General features: G+C 52.5%; 2 protein-coding genes across 5 annotated transcripts in view; both read left to right on the top strand.

Moving 5' to 3' along the window:
• Positions 1-17,416, top strand: part of COQ8A (coenzyme Q8A) — a 685,974-nt gene that overhangs the window by 586,702 nt on the left and 81,856 nt on the right. The window lies entirely within an intron of this gene.
• The window catches only part of PSEN2 (presenilin 2), a 28,394-nt gene that overhangs the window by 8,121 nt on the left and 2,857 nt on the right, over positions 1-17,416 (top strand). For 3 of the 4 annotated variants that reach the window (XM_050758021.1, XM_050758025.1, XM_050758033.1), the window contains 9 exons: positions 3,546-3,706; positions 5,359-5,573; positions 7,206-7,347; positions 9,772-9,839; positions 10,500-10,720; positions 11,718-11,816; positions 13,033-13,116; positions 13,499-13,600; positions 16,515-16,633. In XM_050758021.1, coding sequence (XP_050613978.1) covers positions 3,566-3,706; positions 5,359-5,573; positions 7,206-7,347; positions 9,772-9,839; positions 10,500-10,720; positions 11,718-11,816; positions 13,033-13,116; positions 13,499-13,600; positions 16,515-16,633 — 1,191 coding nt within the window. In that variant the 5' untranslated portion in view covers positions 3,546-3,565. The remainder of the gene's footprint in view (positions 1-3,545; positions 3,707-5,358; positions 5,574-7,205; positions 7,348-9,771; positions 9,840-10,499; positions 10,721-11,717; positions 11,817-13,032; positions 13,117-13,498; positions 13,601-16,514; positions 16,634-17,416) is intronic. The other variant, XM_050758042.1, reaches the window with a different exon arrangement.

Genomic DNA, 17,416 nt, shown 5'->3' with positions numbered 1-17,416 from the left:
AATTTTTGTATTTTTATTAGAGACGGGGTTTCCCCATCTTGGCTAGCTGGTCTTGAACTCCTAACCTTGGGTGATCTGCCCACCTCAGCCTCCCAAAGTGCGGGATTATAGACGTGAGCACCGCACCCAGCCCCAGGGAGTGTCTTATTAGTGGTTGGCAACTGAATGGAGAAGTGGGAATTGGAAGGACCTGATTCTACTTGATCCTGGGTCCCCTGCTTCTCCGTCTTCACCCACCCATCAGCTCCCTTTCTCCTTTAAGCAGGTAACTTTGCTCTCTGCTTATCCATTTTTGTTGTGCATTGCTATTTGGGAGCCTATCTTCTGAATGCTACAGCTCTTGTGGGTCTGAAGGGTGAGCCTGCCCTCTGTCCTTAGGGGCTGCAGCCTGTGGTTTTTTAGGTACAGGGACTCCCAGAACTGCTCCTCCAGTCATAGCAGAGATAAGTCACAGGAGCTTGAGAGGCATAGGAAGAACAGAGGGAGGAGATCGTAGCTTCCCTGTTCGTTCACACCCAAAACAAAACTGTCATGCTAGAAAAGGAGGTATTAAGAGAGCCACCTGTACAGTCTCGTAGCCCATCCAGCACACTGCTCCAGACGGAATGTTATGATTTAGCTTGAGAAAATGCAGCAGCTCTTTGTTTTGGTGCCCCTTTTGGAGTCAGTGAGTTCCCTATTGCCAGAGTGGATAGTGAGGGAAACCCTGGGTCCAGGCAGGAGTCTGTTTAGGATTTATCTAGTGAGGCTGAGCCAAAGGAGGATCTTGAAGTTTCTTCTCTTCAATTTAATTAATTAATTAATTAATTTCTGTAGAGATGGGGTTTTGCCATGTTACTCAGGCTGGTCTTGAACTCCTGGGCTCAAGCGATCCGTCTGCCTCCGCCTCCCAAACCATTGGGATTACAGGCGTGAGCCGAGCCACCATACCCGGCCCTTCTCCTGCATTTCCGCCTGATAATTTCTCTCATTTCCATAGATGATGAAGGAACTAAAGCCAAGAACTTTCCAACGTCTTGCAACTCTTTGGGGTTGTGAGGCTGTGCTCCATTTGTATGGGTTTTGCTGATTCCCAGAACTTCCCTGTGGCCCCGGGGCCTAGTCTGAGGCGACTCTGAGTGAAGAGGGAGGAGGGCCCACACCTCTTTTGTAAAGGCTGCTTTTGTAAAGTTCACTTCAGTTCACATCTTTCTCCTGGTCAGAAACCTTTGGGGGCTCTCCTCTGCTGCATTAAGCTCTTACACCTCCATCAGGCACCAAACTCCTCCCTGGATGGCCCATCCTACCAGGTCCCCACATTTCAGCCACATCCAATTGCTTGATATTATCAGGATAGGCCATGTTATGTTCCTAACTCATATGTTTACTTAAGTGGTTACCTCTTTCCAGAATGAGCCCCCTCCTCCAAACTCTGCCTGGTGAAATATTCCTAACCTTTGCAGCTTCATGTCCTAATTTCTTGTGACCTGAGGCATCTATTCCTGACAACTGGTAGACTCTGTCCCCTTCTAACTCTCGGGTGCATTGTCCTTGTCACCTCCCTCCTGGCTTTTAGCTGGCTTTGCTTCCTGCTGTTGTTACTCCTGTACTTGTCTTATCTATCCTAAACAGAAGGTGCTTCAGGCTGGGGAGTTTGTTCATGTTGAAATCCCTGTGATGGAGGTGAGCAGAGGCAGGTTTTGCCTGTGCCTCTTGTTTGGGGATGAAGTTAAAGTCCCTGTGGGAATAATCCAGGCAACAGCCAGGGTCGCTGTCTTCAGAAGGAAGGGCAGCCACAAGTCTTGTTAAGGGGATTGAAATTGGCTGACTTGGAAGGAACCTGCCTGCTTTGTTTAAAAACCACATATAACTGGGTGTAGTTGTTCACACACTGTAATCCCAGTGCTTTGGGAGGCTGAGGCAGGAGGATCACTTGAGGCCAGGGGTTTGAGACTAGCCTGGGCAACAAAGTGAGACCCCCATTTCTACAAAATATTTTAAAAATTAGCCTAGTGTGGTGCCGTACATCTGCAGCCCTAGCTACTGAGGAGGCTGAGGCGGGAGAATTGCTTGAGCCTAGGAGTTCGAGGCTGCAGTGAGCTATGATTGCACCACTGCACTCCAGTCTAAGTGACCAGTGAGACCCTGTCTCTAAAAATAAAAATAAAAATAAAAATCACACATATTGTGGGGCGACTTACTTGAAGACGAACTTTCAGCAGAGAGCACACCTGTCCTTGCCCAGGGTGTGAAGCTCAGCCCTGAGGGTCTCTAGACAGCAATAACTCAGCCTCTGTCCCCGTCTGGGATGTTGGCAAGAATAGTCAGATTTGCCAGGCATTGTTTGGAGCTCTTCCCAGCCCGGAATCCTGCATGTGTAGATTTTGGTACACTAGGTCCCCCACTTGGTACTACTGTGTAGAAACCCCAGTCAGCACTGTTTTGCGGGGGCAGGCTTCCCTCTTGTGGTCCCCTTGGCCTTGTCCTTCCCCTGGGTCACACCTTCAGTGGCACTTCCCCACCCCACACGCCTGCTCCCGTGGTTTAGGTCTCCACTTCTAACCTCAGGAGACCTGGTCCTCAGACGCCTCCCAGACAGCTTCCCCATTTTATCCAATAGACACTCAAAGGGTAAAATTCACAGTCTTTCCCGAGACTCTCTTCTCCGGTCTTCCCTGTCTTAGTCCCCACCTGGCTGCCATTCTAGACTCTGTTTTCTCTCCTGTGTCAGGTCCTGCCCTTGACCTCCTGACCTCTTCTGGACTCTGCCCTCACTTGCATCTATCCTGCTGCTGTCCTCGGTCCTCCTCACCTGCCACAGTCATCTCTGGGGATCACTTTCCTTCCCTGGTCAGTGGCCAAACTGACTTTTATGAACCCAGTTCAGATCTTGTCTGTCACGATTGTCCTCAGGGTGATGTGTGTCTCCTTAACATGGTGCCTGAGACCCTGCTCATCTCCACTGCCCGCCCCACAGTGTGAGGCCCTCACTGGAACATTTTCTGTGCCTTCTGCCCTTCCCTCCTCCTGGGAAAACCAGTCTCCATCAGATAGGCTCTTCTCTAGAAAACATTCCTGATCTCTGAGATTTGATTCCACTTTTGTGCTTCCGCACCTACCATCACACACCTGGATCGTATGATTTGTCACATTCGATGATTTTTTTGTTTTGTTTTGTTTTAGGACAAGGGTGTTTCTTACTCATCTTTATATCTTCAGAGCCCAGCATGATCTTTGGTGCATAACAGATGCACCACAGATGTTTGCTGATTGAACGAATGAGCACACTGACAGTTTGGAGCTGCCCTGACTTTCATGGCTGTGGGTTTTGCCCCCTGGGATGTGAGTAACCTCAGGCCAGTCCCAGGCAAGGCCACTGCTGCCTCCATGGCAGCTTTCAAGGCCTTTTGTTCTGTGGCAGTCGTTTGATTGACAGGCATCTCTTGGACGCTTGTGGGGCAGGACTTGTGTCCAGGTTTCCAGGTCACCTCCAGCCACCCCCAGAGCCCTCCACTGCCTTTGTCTCACAGGAAAGTGGAACAAGGTCCTTGTGCTCCTTTTTCCAGGTACTTCCGGAGGCAGGGCTATGCTCACATTCATGGCCTCTGACAGCGAGGAAGAAGTGTGTGATGAGCGGACATCCCTAATGTCGGCCGAGAGCCCCACACCGCGCTCCTGCCAGGAGGGCAGGCAGGGACCAGAGGACGGAGAGAACGTTGCCCAGTGGGTAGGTCCCACCAGCAGCTGGGGGCCTTGAAACAGGTCCCTGGGGCTCCTGTACCTTACAGTTGAAAACCAGATGTTCATTCCCTGATGCGGGAGGGAGAAGGGAAGTAATGATGAGGATTGGCCAAAAGGGTGGGTGGCTGGCCATGGTAGACCTTCCGTCTGCAGGGCTTCATAGGACTCTGCGCATTCACAGCCGGAGATGGACTTGGCAGTGAGCTGAAGGATGCTGTCCACTCTGCCCCCTTAGGTTTACCTTTCTCATGCAGGTCACTGTTTCCACTGTAGTAGGAGAGTTTATTTGGATGCCTGGGTGCTAGGACAGGTAATGCAGAAGCTTAGGATGGTAGCAGGGGAAGCATTTTTTGGCAGATGGCCAGACATGGTAACTGAGAGGAGTCTGCCCGATGCACAGTTGACTTTTGAGCTGGGGATATTTGGGCTGCACTGTGATCATCCGGCCCCCAGGGGAGGAGATTATAACGTTAGAAAGAGTAGGATATCCTTGGGAGAGCCACTTAGTTTTGCCCTTTCTCTCCCGATCAGAGCAAAACATCTGAATTTGCCTGAATCCTGTTCTCTGTTTTGCCCATTATAGAATTTAAAAATGTCTCTGTGTGGATTGTTTTCTTGCAGCCAGTCTTAATACCTCTTGCTGAAATTTGAGCTCACTTCTCCATGTTCTCCTTGAGAACAGAACCATCGTCCCTAAGCTCTGAGTGAAATCACACCAGCTCAAGGCCACTGCTCGGCCACTCCTCAGCCTTTTCTTGTTAGTTTGTTATCTCTGGGAAGTTTTGTACATTTTAGTCGTTTCAGTTTCTGTTCATGAATAGTCTTCCTTTCCTTTCTTGGCTGAATGGCTAGATTGGGACTCTCTCTGCAGACAACCGGTACTGAAGCAAATTTTTGGTTCTTGTTTCATTTGGCTTTTTCTTTAGCTGTTCACCTCATTAGCAAGGCAGCCCATGACCCTGACTTGCCACAGTTCTCACAGATCGGTTTGTGCCAGTGTCTGGCAGGTGTCCTGCCCTCCCTCGCTACCTCCTCATTTGTGCCTGCCCACCTTACCAGAGCCTGCGTCTTCTCAGATGCTTAATGCCCGTTTAGCCTCTCTAGTTCAGAGCTGCAAATTTACATGCTTGATTCTGTGGGGCAGAAAATTCAAAGTAATTTCTTCCTCTGCAAATTCCCAGTATCTTAGTCACACTCAAAGAGAGTGTCCTTTGCACTGACTCCTCTAGCTAATGATTTGTCAACCAAAAATGTTTAGTCTCTGTTTTCCTTCTATCTCCTGGCCTGTCTCCTCCCATATCAGCATGGCCATGTGAACAGAATTGAGCGACCTCCTGAGTCCCTGTATTAGGAAGGGGAAAGATCTTTTGATGTGTTCCAAATTCATTAACCATTTAGTCTTGGGCCTGCAGACCATAGCAGCCTACCTTCCTTCATTTGTAGTGCCTCATCCAGCTCCAAATCTTCTCTACTCTTGTCCTCATAAACTTTTCATATGCCCTAGCAGCTCATAGACTGCTCCTTATATCTGGAAAACAACATTCAAACTTCTCATTTCTGGTTCCAAAAATCCATGCATTACACAGATAGGCTGCCATAGGGGACATTCCGCGGCCCTCACGATGTGGTTTCCCACAGAGAAGCCAGGAGAACGAGGAGGACGGTGAGGAGGACCCTGACCGCTACGTCTGTAGTGGGGTTCCCGGGCGGCCTCCAGGCCTGGAGGAAGAGCTGACCCTCAAGTACGGGGCAAAGCACGTGATCATGCTGTTTGTGCCGGTCACTCTGTGCATGATCGTGGTGGTAGCCACCATCAAGTCTGTGCGCTTCTACACGGAGAAGAATGGACAGCTGTGAGTTGGGGGCTTGGGGGGCACAGGGTGGGGTGAGGGCTGAGTTGTCGGGGGGCAGCAGCCTGTGTTGGTCACTGCATCTACTGCTCCACACCAGCAGTGGTAAAGAGCAGGGATGAAGAACCACCCAGGTTCATGGCCTGGCTCACTGCCTCCTGGATTGTGACCTACTTGGGCATGCTGTTAATGTCCCTATGCCTCAGTTTCCTTGTCTGTATAATGGGTTAATAACGCAGTTACTGGGAGAATTAAGTGAGTTAATACGAGTGAAAGGCTTTGAAGAGTGTCTGCTACAGGTGAGTGCTCAAGCAAGCTGGATCCTGCCGCAGAAATCAAACTCTTGCTGCAAAGCACTGGGCTCCCTGTTCCTAGTCCTAGATCCTGCGCGTGGCTGTGCCACCCATTCCTTTGTGACCGCAAACAAATCACTTCCTCTCTGGGTCTCTGCTTCCTTGAATGTGAAACAAGGTGGTTGGACCAGATATTTCTCAGCTCACTTCCAGCCTTGTGAGAAAGACTTATAAAGCCTTTCGTTTATTTTAGTAAAATACATGCAGAGGCAGCAGCGTCGAAAAATGAGAAGCTTCCTCCACTTCTTCCCCCTCCCCTTTCTGTGGTGCTCACTGCTAAGCACCTTCTATAAACATTGTTTTTTTTAATTTCTGGAATTTTTGTTTCATTTTGTGCGTGTTGGTTGGTTTTTTTTGTTTCTTTTAAAGAAAGGAATAAGGCCAGGTGTAGTGTCTCATGTCTGTAATACCAGCACTTCTGGAGACTGAGGTGAGAGGATTATTTGAGCCCAGGAGTTTGAGACTAGCCTCGGAAATGTGGTGAGACCCTGTCTCTACAAAAAAATACAAAAATTAGCCAGGTGTGGTGAGACACATCTGTAGTCTCAGCTACTTGGGAGGCTGAGGTGGAAGAACACCGGAGCCCAGAAGTCAAGGCTGCAGTGAGCCATGATTGCGCCACTGTACTCCAGCCTCAGCAACAGAGTGAGACCCTGTCTCAAATTTTTAAAAAAAATTAAAAAAGTAGAGTCCCATTCTCAGGAAGCTTATAGTGTGTGGGGGATTCAGCGCAGCAGAGGTGGAAGCATGGAGAGAATGCAGCCAGCAGTTTGTTTGCAGCAGTCCAGGCTGGGAAGAGTGAGGTTTGGGTGAATTGCTTCCTGTCTCTGCTTCCTGAGCTTATGAACTGCAAGGACAGCAGTTACTCCAGCGGGTAGGGGTAGGGTAGTAGCAGGTGGAGGGGTGCTGGGCTGGGTGGAGCTGGTGGAGAGGTGTGGGTGGGTGGGGGAATGAGAATTGGATGGGTGAGAGAAGCGCCTAGGGAGCCTTTAATCCCTGTGGGGGTGGGGAGGGCAGCGGGGAGGTCATCTAGCCCTCATCCTCACTGCGGCACTGGGCCCAGGTGGCAGGCTGAGAGCCACAGGTCTGTGGTCAGGGTGCCAGGAAATGAGCTGGAGGACAGGAACTGCTCACGGGGGTGGTGCCTGCACTCCATCAGGGCAGCACGTGGGCGGTATGGGCATCCCAGGCACCTCCCCTAGCAGGTCCAGAATCACTCAAGGTGGGGAGCCTCGAGGAGCAGGCAGGGCTGGGAGCGTCAGCCCTTTGCCTCCTCCCTCAGCATCTACACGCCATTCACTGAGGACACGCCCTCGGTGGGCCAGCGCCTCCTCAACTCTGTTCTCAACACCCTCATCATGATCAGCGTCATCGTGGTTATGACCATCTTCTTGGTGGTGCTCTACAAGTACCGCTGCTACAAGGTGAGCCCCTGGCCCTGCCCTCCACCCACCTGTCTCTCTCCCTGTCTGCCCCACACCATGGTGGCAGAGCCTGTGAAACAGCCACCTTTAAAAAACACAAATCAGAGGAAAATAGACCCAGAGTTTTTGTACTCCTTCCCACCCCATCCTGTCTCCCACCATGGATGACCTAATACTGTTGTCTTTTATTTTTATTTATTTTCTTTTTCTTGAAACATGGTCTTACTCCATTGCCCAGCCTGGAGTGCAGTGGTTCAATCATGACTCACTGCAGCCTCAACCTCCTGGGCTCAAGAAGTTCTCCCGCCCAGCCTCTCAAGTAGCTAGGACTACAGGTGTGCACCACCATACTTGGCTAATTTTTAAATTTTTTTTTGTGGAGGCTAGATCTCACAGTGTTGCCCAGGCTGGTCTCAAATTCCTGGACTCAAGTGATCCTCCCACCTTGGCCTCCCAAAGTTCTGGGATTACATGTGTGAGTCATTGCACCCAGCCTGTTTTCTTTTAAATTTGCACATTATCCCACTTGAGTTCCTCATTGCAGTGTTCCAAGCATCATTTCTCATAGTTCGAAGTTAATTTTGTTTAGCTTCTCTTTCTGAAGTTCTATTTTAGGCTCCTCTCACCCCAATACTTCCCCTGAAGATTTATTTTTAGTTTTCCTTTTCCTTTTCGTGCAAGGATGTGCAGATGCCATGCTGAGGTCTTCCAGCCCTGGGAGACTTTCGGGTTGTAGCTGCCTATAGCTGCTAAGTAGCCCCAGGGAGTAGTGGAAGGGCAGATCCCATCTGGCCAGAATTATGGGCACTGCCTGTCTCCAAAGATGCCATAACCTTTTAGACAGCGGCTTCAGGCTTTTCTCCCAGGGAAGGGGTTGAACCACTAAAGATGGAAAGGTGATTAAGCTGGGCATTACCTATTTTAAAACTGTTTACACACAGGTGCCTCACAACATTTTTTGTTCAGGCAGCTGCCATCCATGGAGCAGGTAGATAGTGGTACAGAGTGCCCAGGCTAGAGGGATGGGACAGGGGCAGTGCAGGGAGGGAGCTGAGCCCCGTTCCAGTGGGGGCAGCAGCGGGGAAGGCCATGGGAGGGGCTGCAGGACATGTCCTGAGCTGAAGCTTATCAATAAGTAATGAGTACCAGCTGGGCATGGTGGTGCATGCCTGTGGTCCCAACTACTCAGGAGACTGAGGCGGGAGGATCGCCTGACCCCAGGAGTTCAAGTCTAGCCTGGACGATGTAGTAAGACCCTGTCTCTAAAAAAAATAATAATAAAATAAGTAACAATTACCTGTGTAACTGTGACGAGGCAGGGTTTGAACATTGCCACTGGGAGGTTGGCAGATGGTGGGAAGCAGGGTGGAGGGCTGCTGGTTTGGAGCGGAGGATACAGATTGCATGAGGTCAAGCTAGAAATTGCATGGCAGGTGTGAAGTGCTGGCACCACTGAGGGCAGTAGGTGTGTCTGGTGGCCAGTCCCAGAGGCTGTGAAGAGGGGTTCAGCCATCTGTCCAGTAGGGCTTCCTTGGAGGTTCCGCAACACAGGCAGATGATGGTGGCCCAGGCGGCCAGGTGGCGGCTGGGAGGAAGAGGGTCGGCACGTCCCAGAGGCAGCCCTTTCCCCTTTTGGCTGTGCATACAGCATGGCCGTGGAGGCTGCTTTCACTCCAGGTAGACCAGGGCCAAGCTGAGGTCCCAGTGGGTTGAGCTGGTGACTGATGAGTTGGTCCTCAGGGGTGAGGCTGATGGGAAGTCATATCACTGTCCTGCTGATGGCCAGCTAAGGGACTGGATTAGGATCAGCCCCCTCTTGTCCTTCACTCTCCTATGCTTGGCCAGGAGACAGGAACAGGTCTTTCTGAGGACCTGTTTGTAGGTCCCAAGGGTGGGAGGGGACTTCCCGGGTTCTCTGTTGAGGCCACCCTATCTAAAATAGCACCCCAGTGAGTCTCCTGTCACTCTATCCTGCTAACATTTTTTTCTTCATGGCCCTCATCATTACTTGCTAATATACTGTAAATTTGTCTATATGTTATCTAACTCCCCTTACACTGGAACACAATGCCCATGGGCAGAGACTTTGCTAGCCTTGGCTTCAGAACCTAGAACAGTGCCTGGCAAGTAGAAGACACCCAGCATTACCTTTCTAACTGAACGAGTAGAGTTGGGGGAGACTGCAAGGCTATGCCAACAGACCTGAGGGAGTCTTGTCTGCACACACTGCAAGGTGACCTGAGGGGAACTCCTTGGATTTCTGTGCCCTCTGTATCTGTAAGGTGGCCACCTGATCCCTTCCAACGTAGGCATGAAGTAGCCTAACAGAGTATTCAGGCTTGGGTATCAGTCCCAGGATCCTGGGGGCCTTAGGATTTGTGGCACTTGGGGATACCTTGTGATCGTGCCATTTCTATTGTCTAGTTCATCCATGGCTGGTTGATCATGTCTTCGCTGATGCTGCTGTTCCTCTTCACCTATATCTACCTTGGGTAAGTGGCAGACAAACAGCACTGGGAGCCCCTCTCCATGCGGCACAAGTGGACATGGGCATGAGGACCTGGGCAGGGAAAGGTGACCGTCGAGCTCCAGTGTTCCCCAGTGCCAGCCGTTCTGGAATCCAGGCCTTCATGGCCCTCTCTCATGGCCTTGACACAGGGGAGTAGAAGTGGGGCTGCATGGTGGACCCCACGTTTCTGTCTTGTTCCTGATTTAAAACGAACCCTTCATGGAGAAGGCGCTCTGTGAACCCCAGGGGGATAGAAATTCCACAAAATTTACATTCTAATTTTTGGGCTAGGCCTGGGTACTTCCTGGTTTGTGGGAAAAAGTATCTGTTCTATTGCCCCTTGATTTGGGATATCATCCTGACCCAGGGGCCCAAAGGGACTGGAGGGACAAGAGAAAACACCTTCCCAAGGACCTTTTCATGTGCATAGGGTCTTCCAGGTCATGCCTGTACACTTTTCTGTGACCTGTTCCAAACATCCCCACCTTGTTCTAGAAAATGTCGCAAATGGTAAATTGTAAGGACAGTGAAGGTCAGGGAAGGAAATGTTAGTTAGGAGGGCCAGGTTGGGCCTGAATGGTGGTAAACTGCTAGACTGTAATGTCTCCACTGAGTCCCACTCACAGGCTCCTTGGTCCTGCAGGGAAGTGCTGAAGACCTACAATGTGGCCATGGACTACCCCACCCTCTTGCTGACTGTCTGGAACTTCGGGGCGGTGGGCATGGTGTGTATCCACTGGAAGGGCCCCCTGGTGCTGCAGCAGGCCTACCTCATCATGATCAGTGCACTCATGGCCTTGGTGTTCATCAAGTACCTCCCAGAGTGGTCCGCGTGGGTCATCCTGGGCGCCATCTCTGTGTACGGTAGGCGGGCAGCAAGGCTGGTGGGGGCAGCGGGGGCGATGTCCGGAGCCAAATTGTCCCCAGTGCTGCACAAGGAGGGCAGGTGCTGAAGGACTTGCTTCCCTTCCTGCAGAGGCTTGGGTGGACTCCCTCCTGAGAGTCACCTTTGTAAAACATAGGGGGGTCCACTATTTCGGGAACACTCCTGGTGATCTAGATAAAACACGGTAGTCACTGAGCTCCTCATTTGCCTTTTTTTTTCTTTCTTTTTTTTTTTTTTTGAGATGGAGTCTTGTTCTCTCTGTCGCCCAGGCTGGAGTGCAGTGGCGCCATCTCGGCTGACTGCAACCTCTGCCTCCCGTGTTCAAGTGATTCTCCTGTCTCAGCCTCCCGAGTAGATAGGATTACAGGCGTGTGCCACCACACTGGGCTAATTTTTGTATTTTTAGTAGAGATGGGGTTTCACCATGTTGGCCAGGAAGATCTCGAACTCCTGACCTTGTGATCGGCCCACCTCGGCCTCCCAAAGTGCTGGGATTACAGGCGTGAGCCACCGCGCCCGGCCCTCATTTTCCATTATTATCAATATGCTGATTGAGCAAGTGCACTGTTAAGCACTGGGCACACTGTAAGTGATTTATCAAGACAGTCCTTTGGGCACATATACATAACCACAAATGTTAGCTGCTATTTGATACTACCATGATTATCATTGCCAGTATTGTTACTTCCATTTTAAGGTTAAGGAATTTGAGGCTTAAGAGAAGTGGGACTCCCCAGCCTGGCCACCACGTCTCGGGTGCACAGCTCCTCCATGCTTGCAGTTGCCTGTGAGGCCCTACTCTGGCTCACACCAGGGCCTGCTCTAAGTTGTGACTGGAGATTGAGAGTTTGGGATGCCAGCCCAGAAGCAAGGCATGCTCTGAGAGCTCCACCCAGGGCTCCTGTGCTACAGGGCTGGCTCTTCTTCAGGGGGCTGTTTGGGGATAAGTTGACAAGGATGTCTCTGTTTTCCCAGATCTCGTGGCTGTGCTGTGTCCCAAAGGGCCTCTGAGAATGCTGGTAGAAACTGCCCAGGAGAGAAACGAGCCCATATTCCCTGCCCTGATATACTCATGTGAGTGGTCCCTCCGTGCCTCTACCTGACTCAGGGTCAGCAGGCAGCCTATGGGGGGACAAGGGCCTGCTTCCTGGCCGTGGCTTTCAGAGTTGACTAGGAGATGCTCACCCTTTCCCTGAGCAAAGAGGAGGAGCTGGCCTCGGTGATCCCTGGAGGATCTCCACTTTCAGAAACCAGGGAGGGTAGTAGCTTGATATTAACATAGTAAGAAGCTTAGAAAGGTAGGACAGGAAGCAGGCGTCTGCTAGGATGTGGCGCAGCCCCTGACTTCATCCCGTTCATCCTCCAGTGGCACAGTGGCATGCTGTGGTGCAGGTTGCATTCCTGTGAGCCCGCAGCCACACCTCAGCTCCCCAGGCTCTTGAGAAGGGACTTTGGAGAGGGATTCTTCAGGGCAGGGGGTCGGGAGCAAGGAGCTCCTGGGCTTCCTTGACAGCAGCGTGGCTGATTGGCATTAACCCTAACTGAAGGGAAGGCACACGGGATGGCCCCTGGCCTCGGGGTCAGTGTGTAGAGATTTGGACTTACACATGCAGTCAGCAAAAGCACATCAAGTCCCTACTTTGTGACAGGCACTGTGCTAGGCACTGAGGGACCCAGCAGGAAAGAAGACCACAGGGTCCCAGGCCTCATGGAGCTCACAGCCCTGGGATTGTGATGCCCTCGGTTTGTTAATGGCAGAGCTTAAATAGAGCCTGAATTTCTGGAGCTGTGGTTTCTGCAGGGTGGCCTGGGAAAGAGTTTATGGAACAGCTACAGAGTGCTAGGTATCTCCATGCAGCTGAGGAATCGAGCAGTAGAGGAGAATCACCCGCAGCGCGGCCCCACGGGAAAGCACATTCCAGGCACATTCCAAGGATGAGCAAAGACCATGTATGGAAAGTCTGTGCTAGGACTGTTGTGAGTGTCCCAGGGCTCTGGGAATTCACCCGTGAACAGTGAGGTCCTGGCTCTGATAGATCTGGTTCTTCTTACGCTCTAGGAGGGGAGACAAACAGTAACAGAATAGACAAATGCAGGAGTCAAGAGGGAGTGACTCCGGACCCCTCCCACAACGGCCTCCTAACAATGGAGCATGAACAGATACCTGCAGGATGGCGGGATGGAGGGTCCTGTGCAGGCTTTCTGGGACGCAGACTGGTCACCTCCCCCAGGCCCTGCAGGCAGCCACTGTTAGCACCGCCTGAGGCGTGAACCTTTTCCCCTCCCCCAGCCGCCATGGTGTGGACGGTCGGCATGGCGAAGCTGGACCCCTCATCTCAGGGTGCCCTCCAGCTCCCCTATGACCCGGAGATGGGTGAGTATCCAGGGGAGCTAACAGCCTCTCATCACTGGGGGGCAGCTCCCTACCTGCACCCAGCTCTGCCCGGCCTGGCCTCTCTGAGAGGCATGAGTTCAGGAGGAGCAGAGGGAAAGGACCTTTGAAAACCAGCCGGACACATGGGGCTTGAAGATTCAGCGAGTGTTGGACCCTTGGTCCTCTGCCAACCTCTGTTGCTTCGTTCTGCTGGGCATGGGTGGGGCAGGGGAGGGGAAGCCCTGGCATCAGGCACTGGTGCTCAGGGGGACCCCTTCCTGGAGCTTTGTTCCCAGGGACCACTCTGACCAGCTCTTGTCTGTCTCCCTTGTTGTCCCCTCCTCATGGCAATGATGGTCATCTTCTCTTCCTGGACACCCAGAAGAAGACTCCTATGACAGTTTTGGGGAGCCTTCATACCCCGAAGTCTTTGAGCCTCCCCTGACTGGCTACCCAGGGGAGGAACTGGAGGAAGAGGAGGAAAGTAAGGTGCCCATGTTCACACGGCCTGCTTCAGCCCGGGGCAGGAGTGAAGACGGAGGGTGGAGGCTCCCTGCAGCCTGGGTGGAGGAGGGCGTGAGGGGAGGGGCCCCTTTTCCCATCGGAGGCATCTCTGTGGAAGTAGGAGACGCCTGCAGCGCTGGGGTCTTCTCAGCAGACCCCATGTAGTTGTCTGGCGTGTATTGAGTGTGGACCATGTGCCCGTGCTGTGCTGGGTGAGGCCCAGCCCTAGTGGGACCTGCAGACTAAGGAGACGCGGGCAGTAATCACGCAGACTGCAGAAGCCAGGGACTGTGAAGCAGGCCATGGGGGCAGGAGAGCATGCCATGGGGCTTCTTGACCTGGTTGGCAGGAATTAGAGAAAGTCACCTGAGGAAATAACTGCTGAGCTGAGCTCTGAAGGTTGAGTCACAGCAGTCCCTAGAGGAGAGGAGCACAGGGTGGGGAGCGTTTCCTGACAGGCAGACTCAGGAGTCAGAGGAAGCTGGAGCGGGATGCAGAGAGCAGAAGTGTGGGAGGGCCTTGCAGACAGGCCTGGAGACACACTGAGATAGGGGTTCATCCTGGCGTCAGTACACGGTGCCTGCCCAATACCCAGTGCCCGCCCAATACCCAGTGCCCGCCCACTGCAGCGTGCCAGGCGGCAGCCTGGAGCAGGGAGATGCTGCGGTGTCGTAACAGCCCCTGCCTTGAGAGGTGCCTTATGGGAGCAACCTGGTAACAGTGGCCTGGCATACAGGACTCCAGTGACGCGGGAGGGGCAAGCTAAGATTGCTCTGCGGTGGGTCTGGAAGGAGGAGCAGGTGCACACCCCCAGGCAGGCTTGTGGGAGATGTTTATTCCAAGGCCAAGTGGTGTGCTGCAGACCAGGAGTTAGCACAGATCCCACGGGGCCCACAAGACCGGCCTCCCTCCAAACACCAGCCACAAGCTCTGGAGGGTCTAGATGCCACTTGTGCTTCTGACTGGCTGCAAATTTAGGGCTGCATGATCCCCTTAGGTTCAATAACTTGCTAGAATGACTCACAGAACTCAGGAAAGCACTACACTTAAAATTGCAGTGTTTTTTTTTGTTTGTTTGGTTTTTGTTTGTTTGTTTTTGTCATTGTTGTCATTTTGTTTTGGAGACAGGTTCTCGCTCTGTCGCCCAGGCTGGAGTGCAGTAGCACGATCGTGGCTCACTGCAACTTTGACTTCCTGGGCTCAAGTGATCCTCTTACCTCAGCCTCCTGAGTAGCTGGGATTACAGGCACATGCTACCACACTTGGTTCATTTTTATATTTTTAATAGAGACAAGGTTTTGACTTGTTGCCCGGGCTGGTCTCGAACTCCTGGGCTCAAGCCATCCATATGCCTTGGCCTCCCAGAGTATTGGCATTATAGGTCTGAGCCACAGCACTCAGCCAAAATTAGTTCTATTATAAGAGATGCAACTCAGGACCAGCCAAATGAAGAAACACAGAGCATGTGAGAGGGCCCCCAGCACGTGTTTCCTGTGTCCTCTCTTCGGGGGCAGGACACGTTACCCCCGCTTGTTGTCCGGGGGGAGAGAAACAAGGCAGCACCATGGGCTGAAAGGGGGATGACTGTCAGGACTAGGCCAAGGACGGTGTGGAGGGGTCCACCGGGAAGGTGGTGTGGCTTACCACACTTACTCAGGAGAGCATCCATGTGGGAGGGGGTGGGGGCTGCAGGACATCTGGAGGGACATACCAGCAGGCACCAGAGCCGGGGAAGAGCTCAGGGTTTGACACGTTGGAGCCATCAGCATGCACATGTTGTCAAAATGAGGCCCGAGAAGAGTAGCCAGGGAGGGTGCAGGGTCAGGGTTGGTGACATTTACAGAGGAAGGGAAGGTGCATTGGAGGACCCTGAGGAGTAGCCAGAGGCAGATGGGTGCCGCAGGTGGTGTGAGGACTGCAGGTGTCCCCTGGGGACCAGAGAGCATTGGTCAGGACATGGGACCTGGTGCCTCTAGGTTTCCAAGGTGACTGGGAGATGAGTGCAGGGTTTTTTTTTCAGAGTCCTGATGGAAGAAGGAGTGATAAGGAAGGGGAGCCAGCACATGAAAGCAGGAGCAAGGGCCCAGGACAGGAAGAGCTGTCTTTCTAGGATGGGCAAGACTGGAACCTGTTTGTTAGGCTCTGAGAAGGAACCAGCTAAAGGGGAGGAGTTGGGATCCAAGAGGAAGTGATGCTGATGGATTGGACCTGGTGGGGGAAGGATGGACGCTGGGGCCAGGAGCGGGAGGGACACCTGCAGGGCTGGAAGGGCAGGGGAGGTGGGTCTCCATGGTTTGTGTTTATTGCATAACCATTTTTATTGTCTACAGTGAGCAAAGTTATCCTATAAATAAGTGTCAGGGACCATTGCACTAAAGAAAACAAACCTGAGAGCATTTTGGAAGCTCTGATTTTCTGATCAGTAATGGGTAGACTAATTCCCAGTTATATTTACCTATTGTAAGGTGTAAGGGTCTTCAGAGGACCTCTGTCTTGGTGTTATATGTGCTTTTGAATGCACTGAAATTAAATTCCCTAAAAATTTGTAATTCAGACTTCATACTAAATTGTACAGCAGTGCACAGCCCCAGGCCATGCATTCCTATTTGTTCTTTACTCACTGAGTGCCCAACACCGGTTTTACCTGAGTTTCAGAACTGCCCGCTTTTCTCTGCCCAGGTTGTAAGTCACCCAGTTCACAGGTGTCCCCTGCTTTCCCACTGGCCACTGATTTGGGGAGGCAGCTGTCCTTGTCCCCAGTCCACATGGCAGCTTCTAGAGGCCAGGTGGGCTGGGCTGGGCAGACTGGCTGGGCCTTCTGGATCAGGGTTTCTCTTCTTTTTCCATTCCGTACATGCCTCCTCAGCACGGGTTCACTGTCTCTCCTCACACAGGGGGTGTGAAGCTTGGCCTCGGGGACTTCATCTTCTACAGTGTGCTGGTGGGCAAGGCGGCGGCCACGGGCAGCGGGGACTGGAATACCACGCTGGCCTGCTTCGTGGCCATCCTCATTGTGAGTAGCTGGGGATGTGTCTGACTGCCCCCTGGTGGTGGGGCCCCCAGAGTCCTCATTGTGGTGGGGGCGGGTCCCAGGATCCCTGGGGATTTTTCATTTCTTCTCTTCACTCTGAGGGATGAGACCAGGGAGCGGGGCTGGAAGGGTCAGCTTGAGACCGAGGCTCACAGGAGGTGTGCTCACCCCTAGGTGGGCTCCAGCCTGCGGAGGACAGTGCAGGGGAGGGTGAGGAGAGCACTGGCCCCAGCGTGGCTGAGCATACAGCCTCCGGGCCGGGGACCCAGCTGACAGCTTTGTGCAGTGATGATACCCTTGAGGTGGTTGTGATGACATCAGATTTGCAGAAAAGAAAATTGCTTAAGGGCCTTGCCCGTGGGCACAAAGCTAGTGAGGACCGTGTTTTCCCCTCCTCTATGCCACTGAGACACCACAGGGTCTGAATCTGGGGCACTAGGGCTGGCCCTGTTACTGTGAATTGTGCAGGCCCCATAGTCAGTTAACCTGGCCAGATACACATAATGGGGAGATGTCCTGCCGTGACTTCATCTCAGAGATTTCCCTGTCACGTTAGAGGAGGTGGAGTGTCTGAGTTATGCGCTTGGTGTCTGCCCCTTGGTGAAAACCCTGGGCATGGCATGGTTAAAGTTGATGCTCTAGTGTCCAGAAGATTTTGCTTTTGCCCACAAGTGCATCAGGGATGGGATGATCGACCTAGGCTGCTCCACCACCAGACTGCCTGACCTGAGCCCTCCTGCCCCCAAGGATAGAGAAGGCACCCTG

Source organism: Macaca thibetana, chromosome 1, assembly GCF_024542745.1.
Source record: "Macaca thibetana thibetana isolate TM-01 chromosome 1, ASM2454274v1, whole genome shotgun sequence".
Taxonomy (NCBI): domain Eukaryota; kingdom Metazoa; phylum Chordata; class Mammalia; order Primates; family Cercopithecidae; genus Macaca; species Macaca thibetana.
This window is presented reverse-complemented; position numbering and strand designations above follow the sequence as displayed.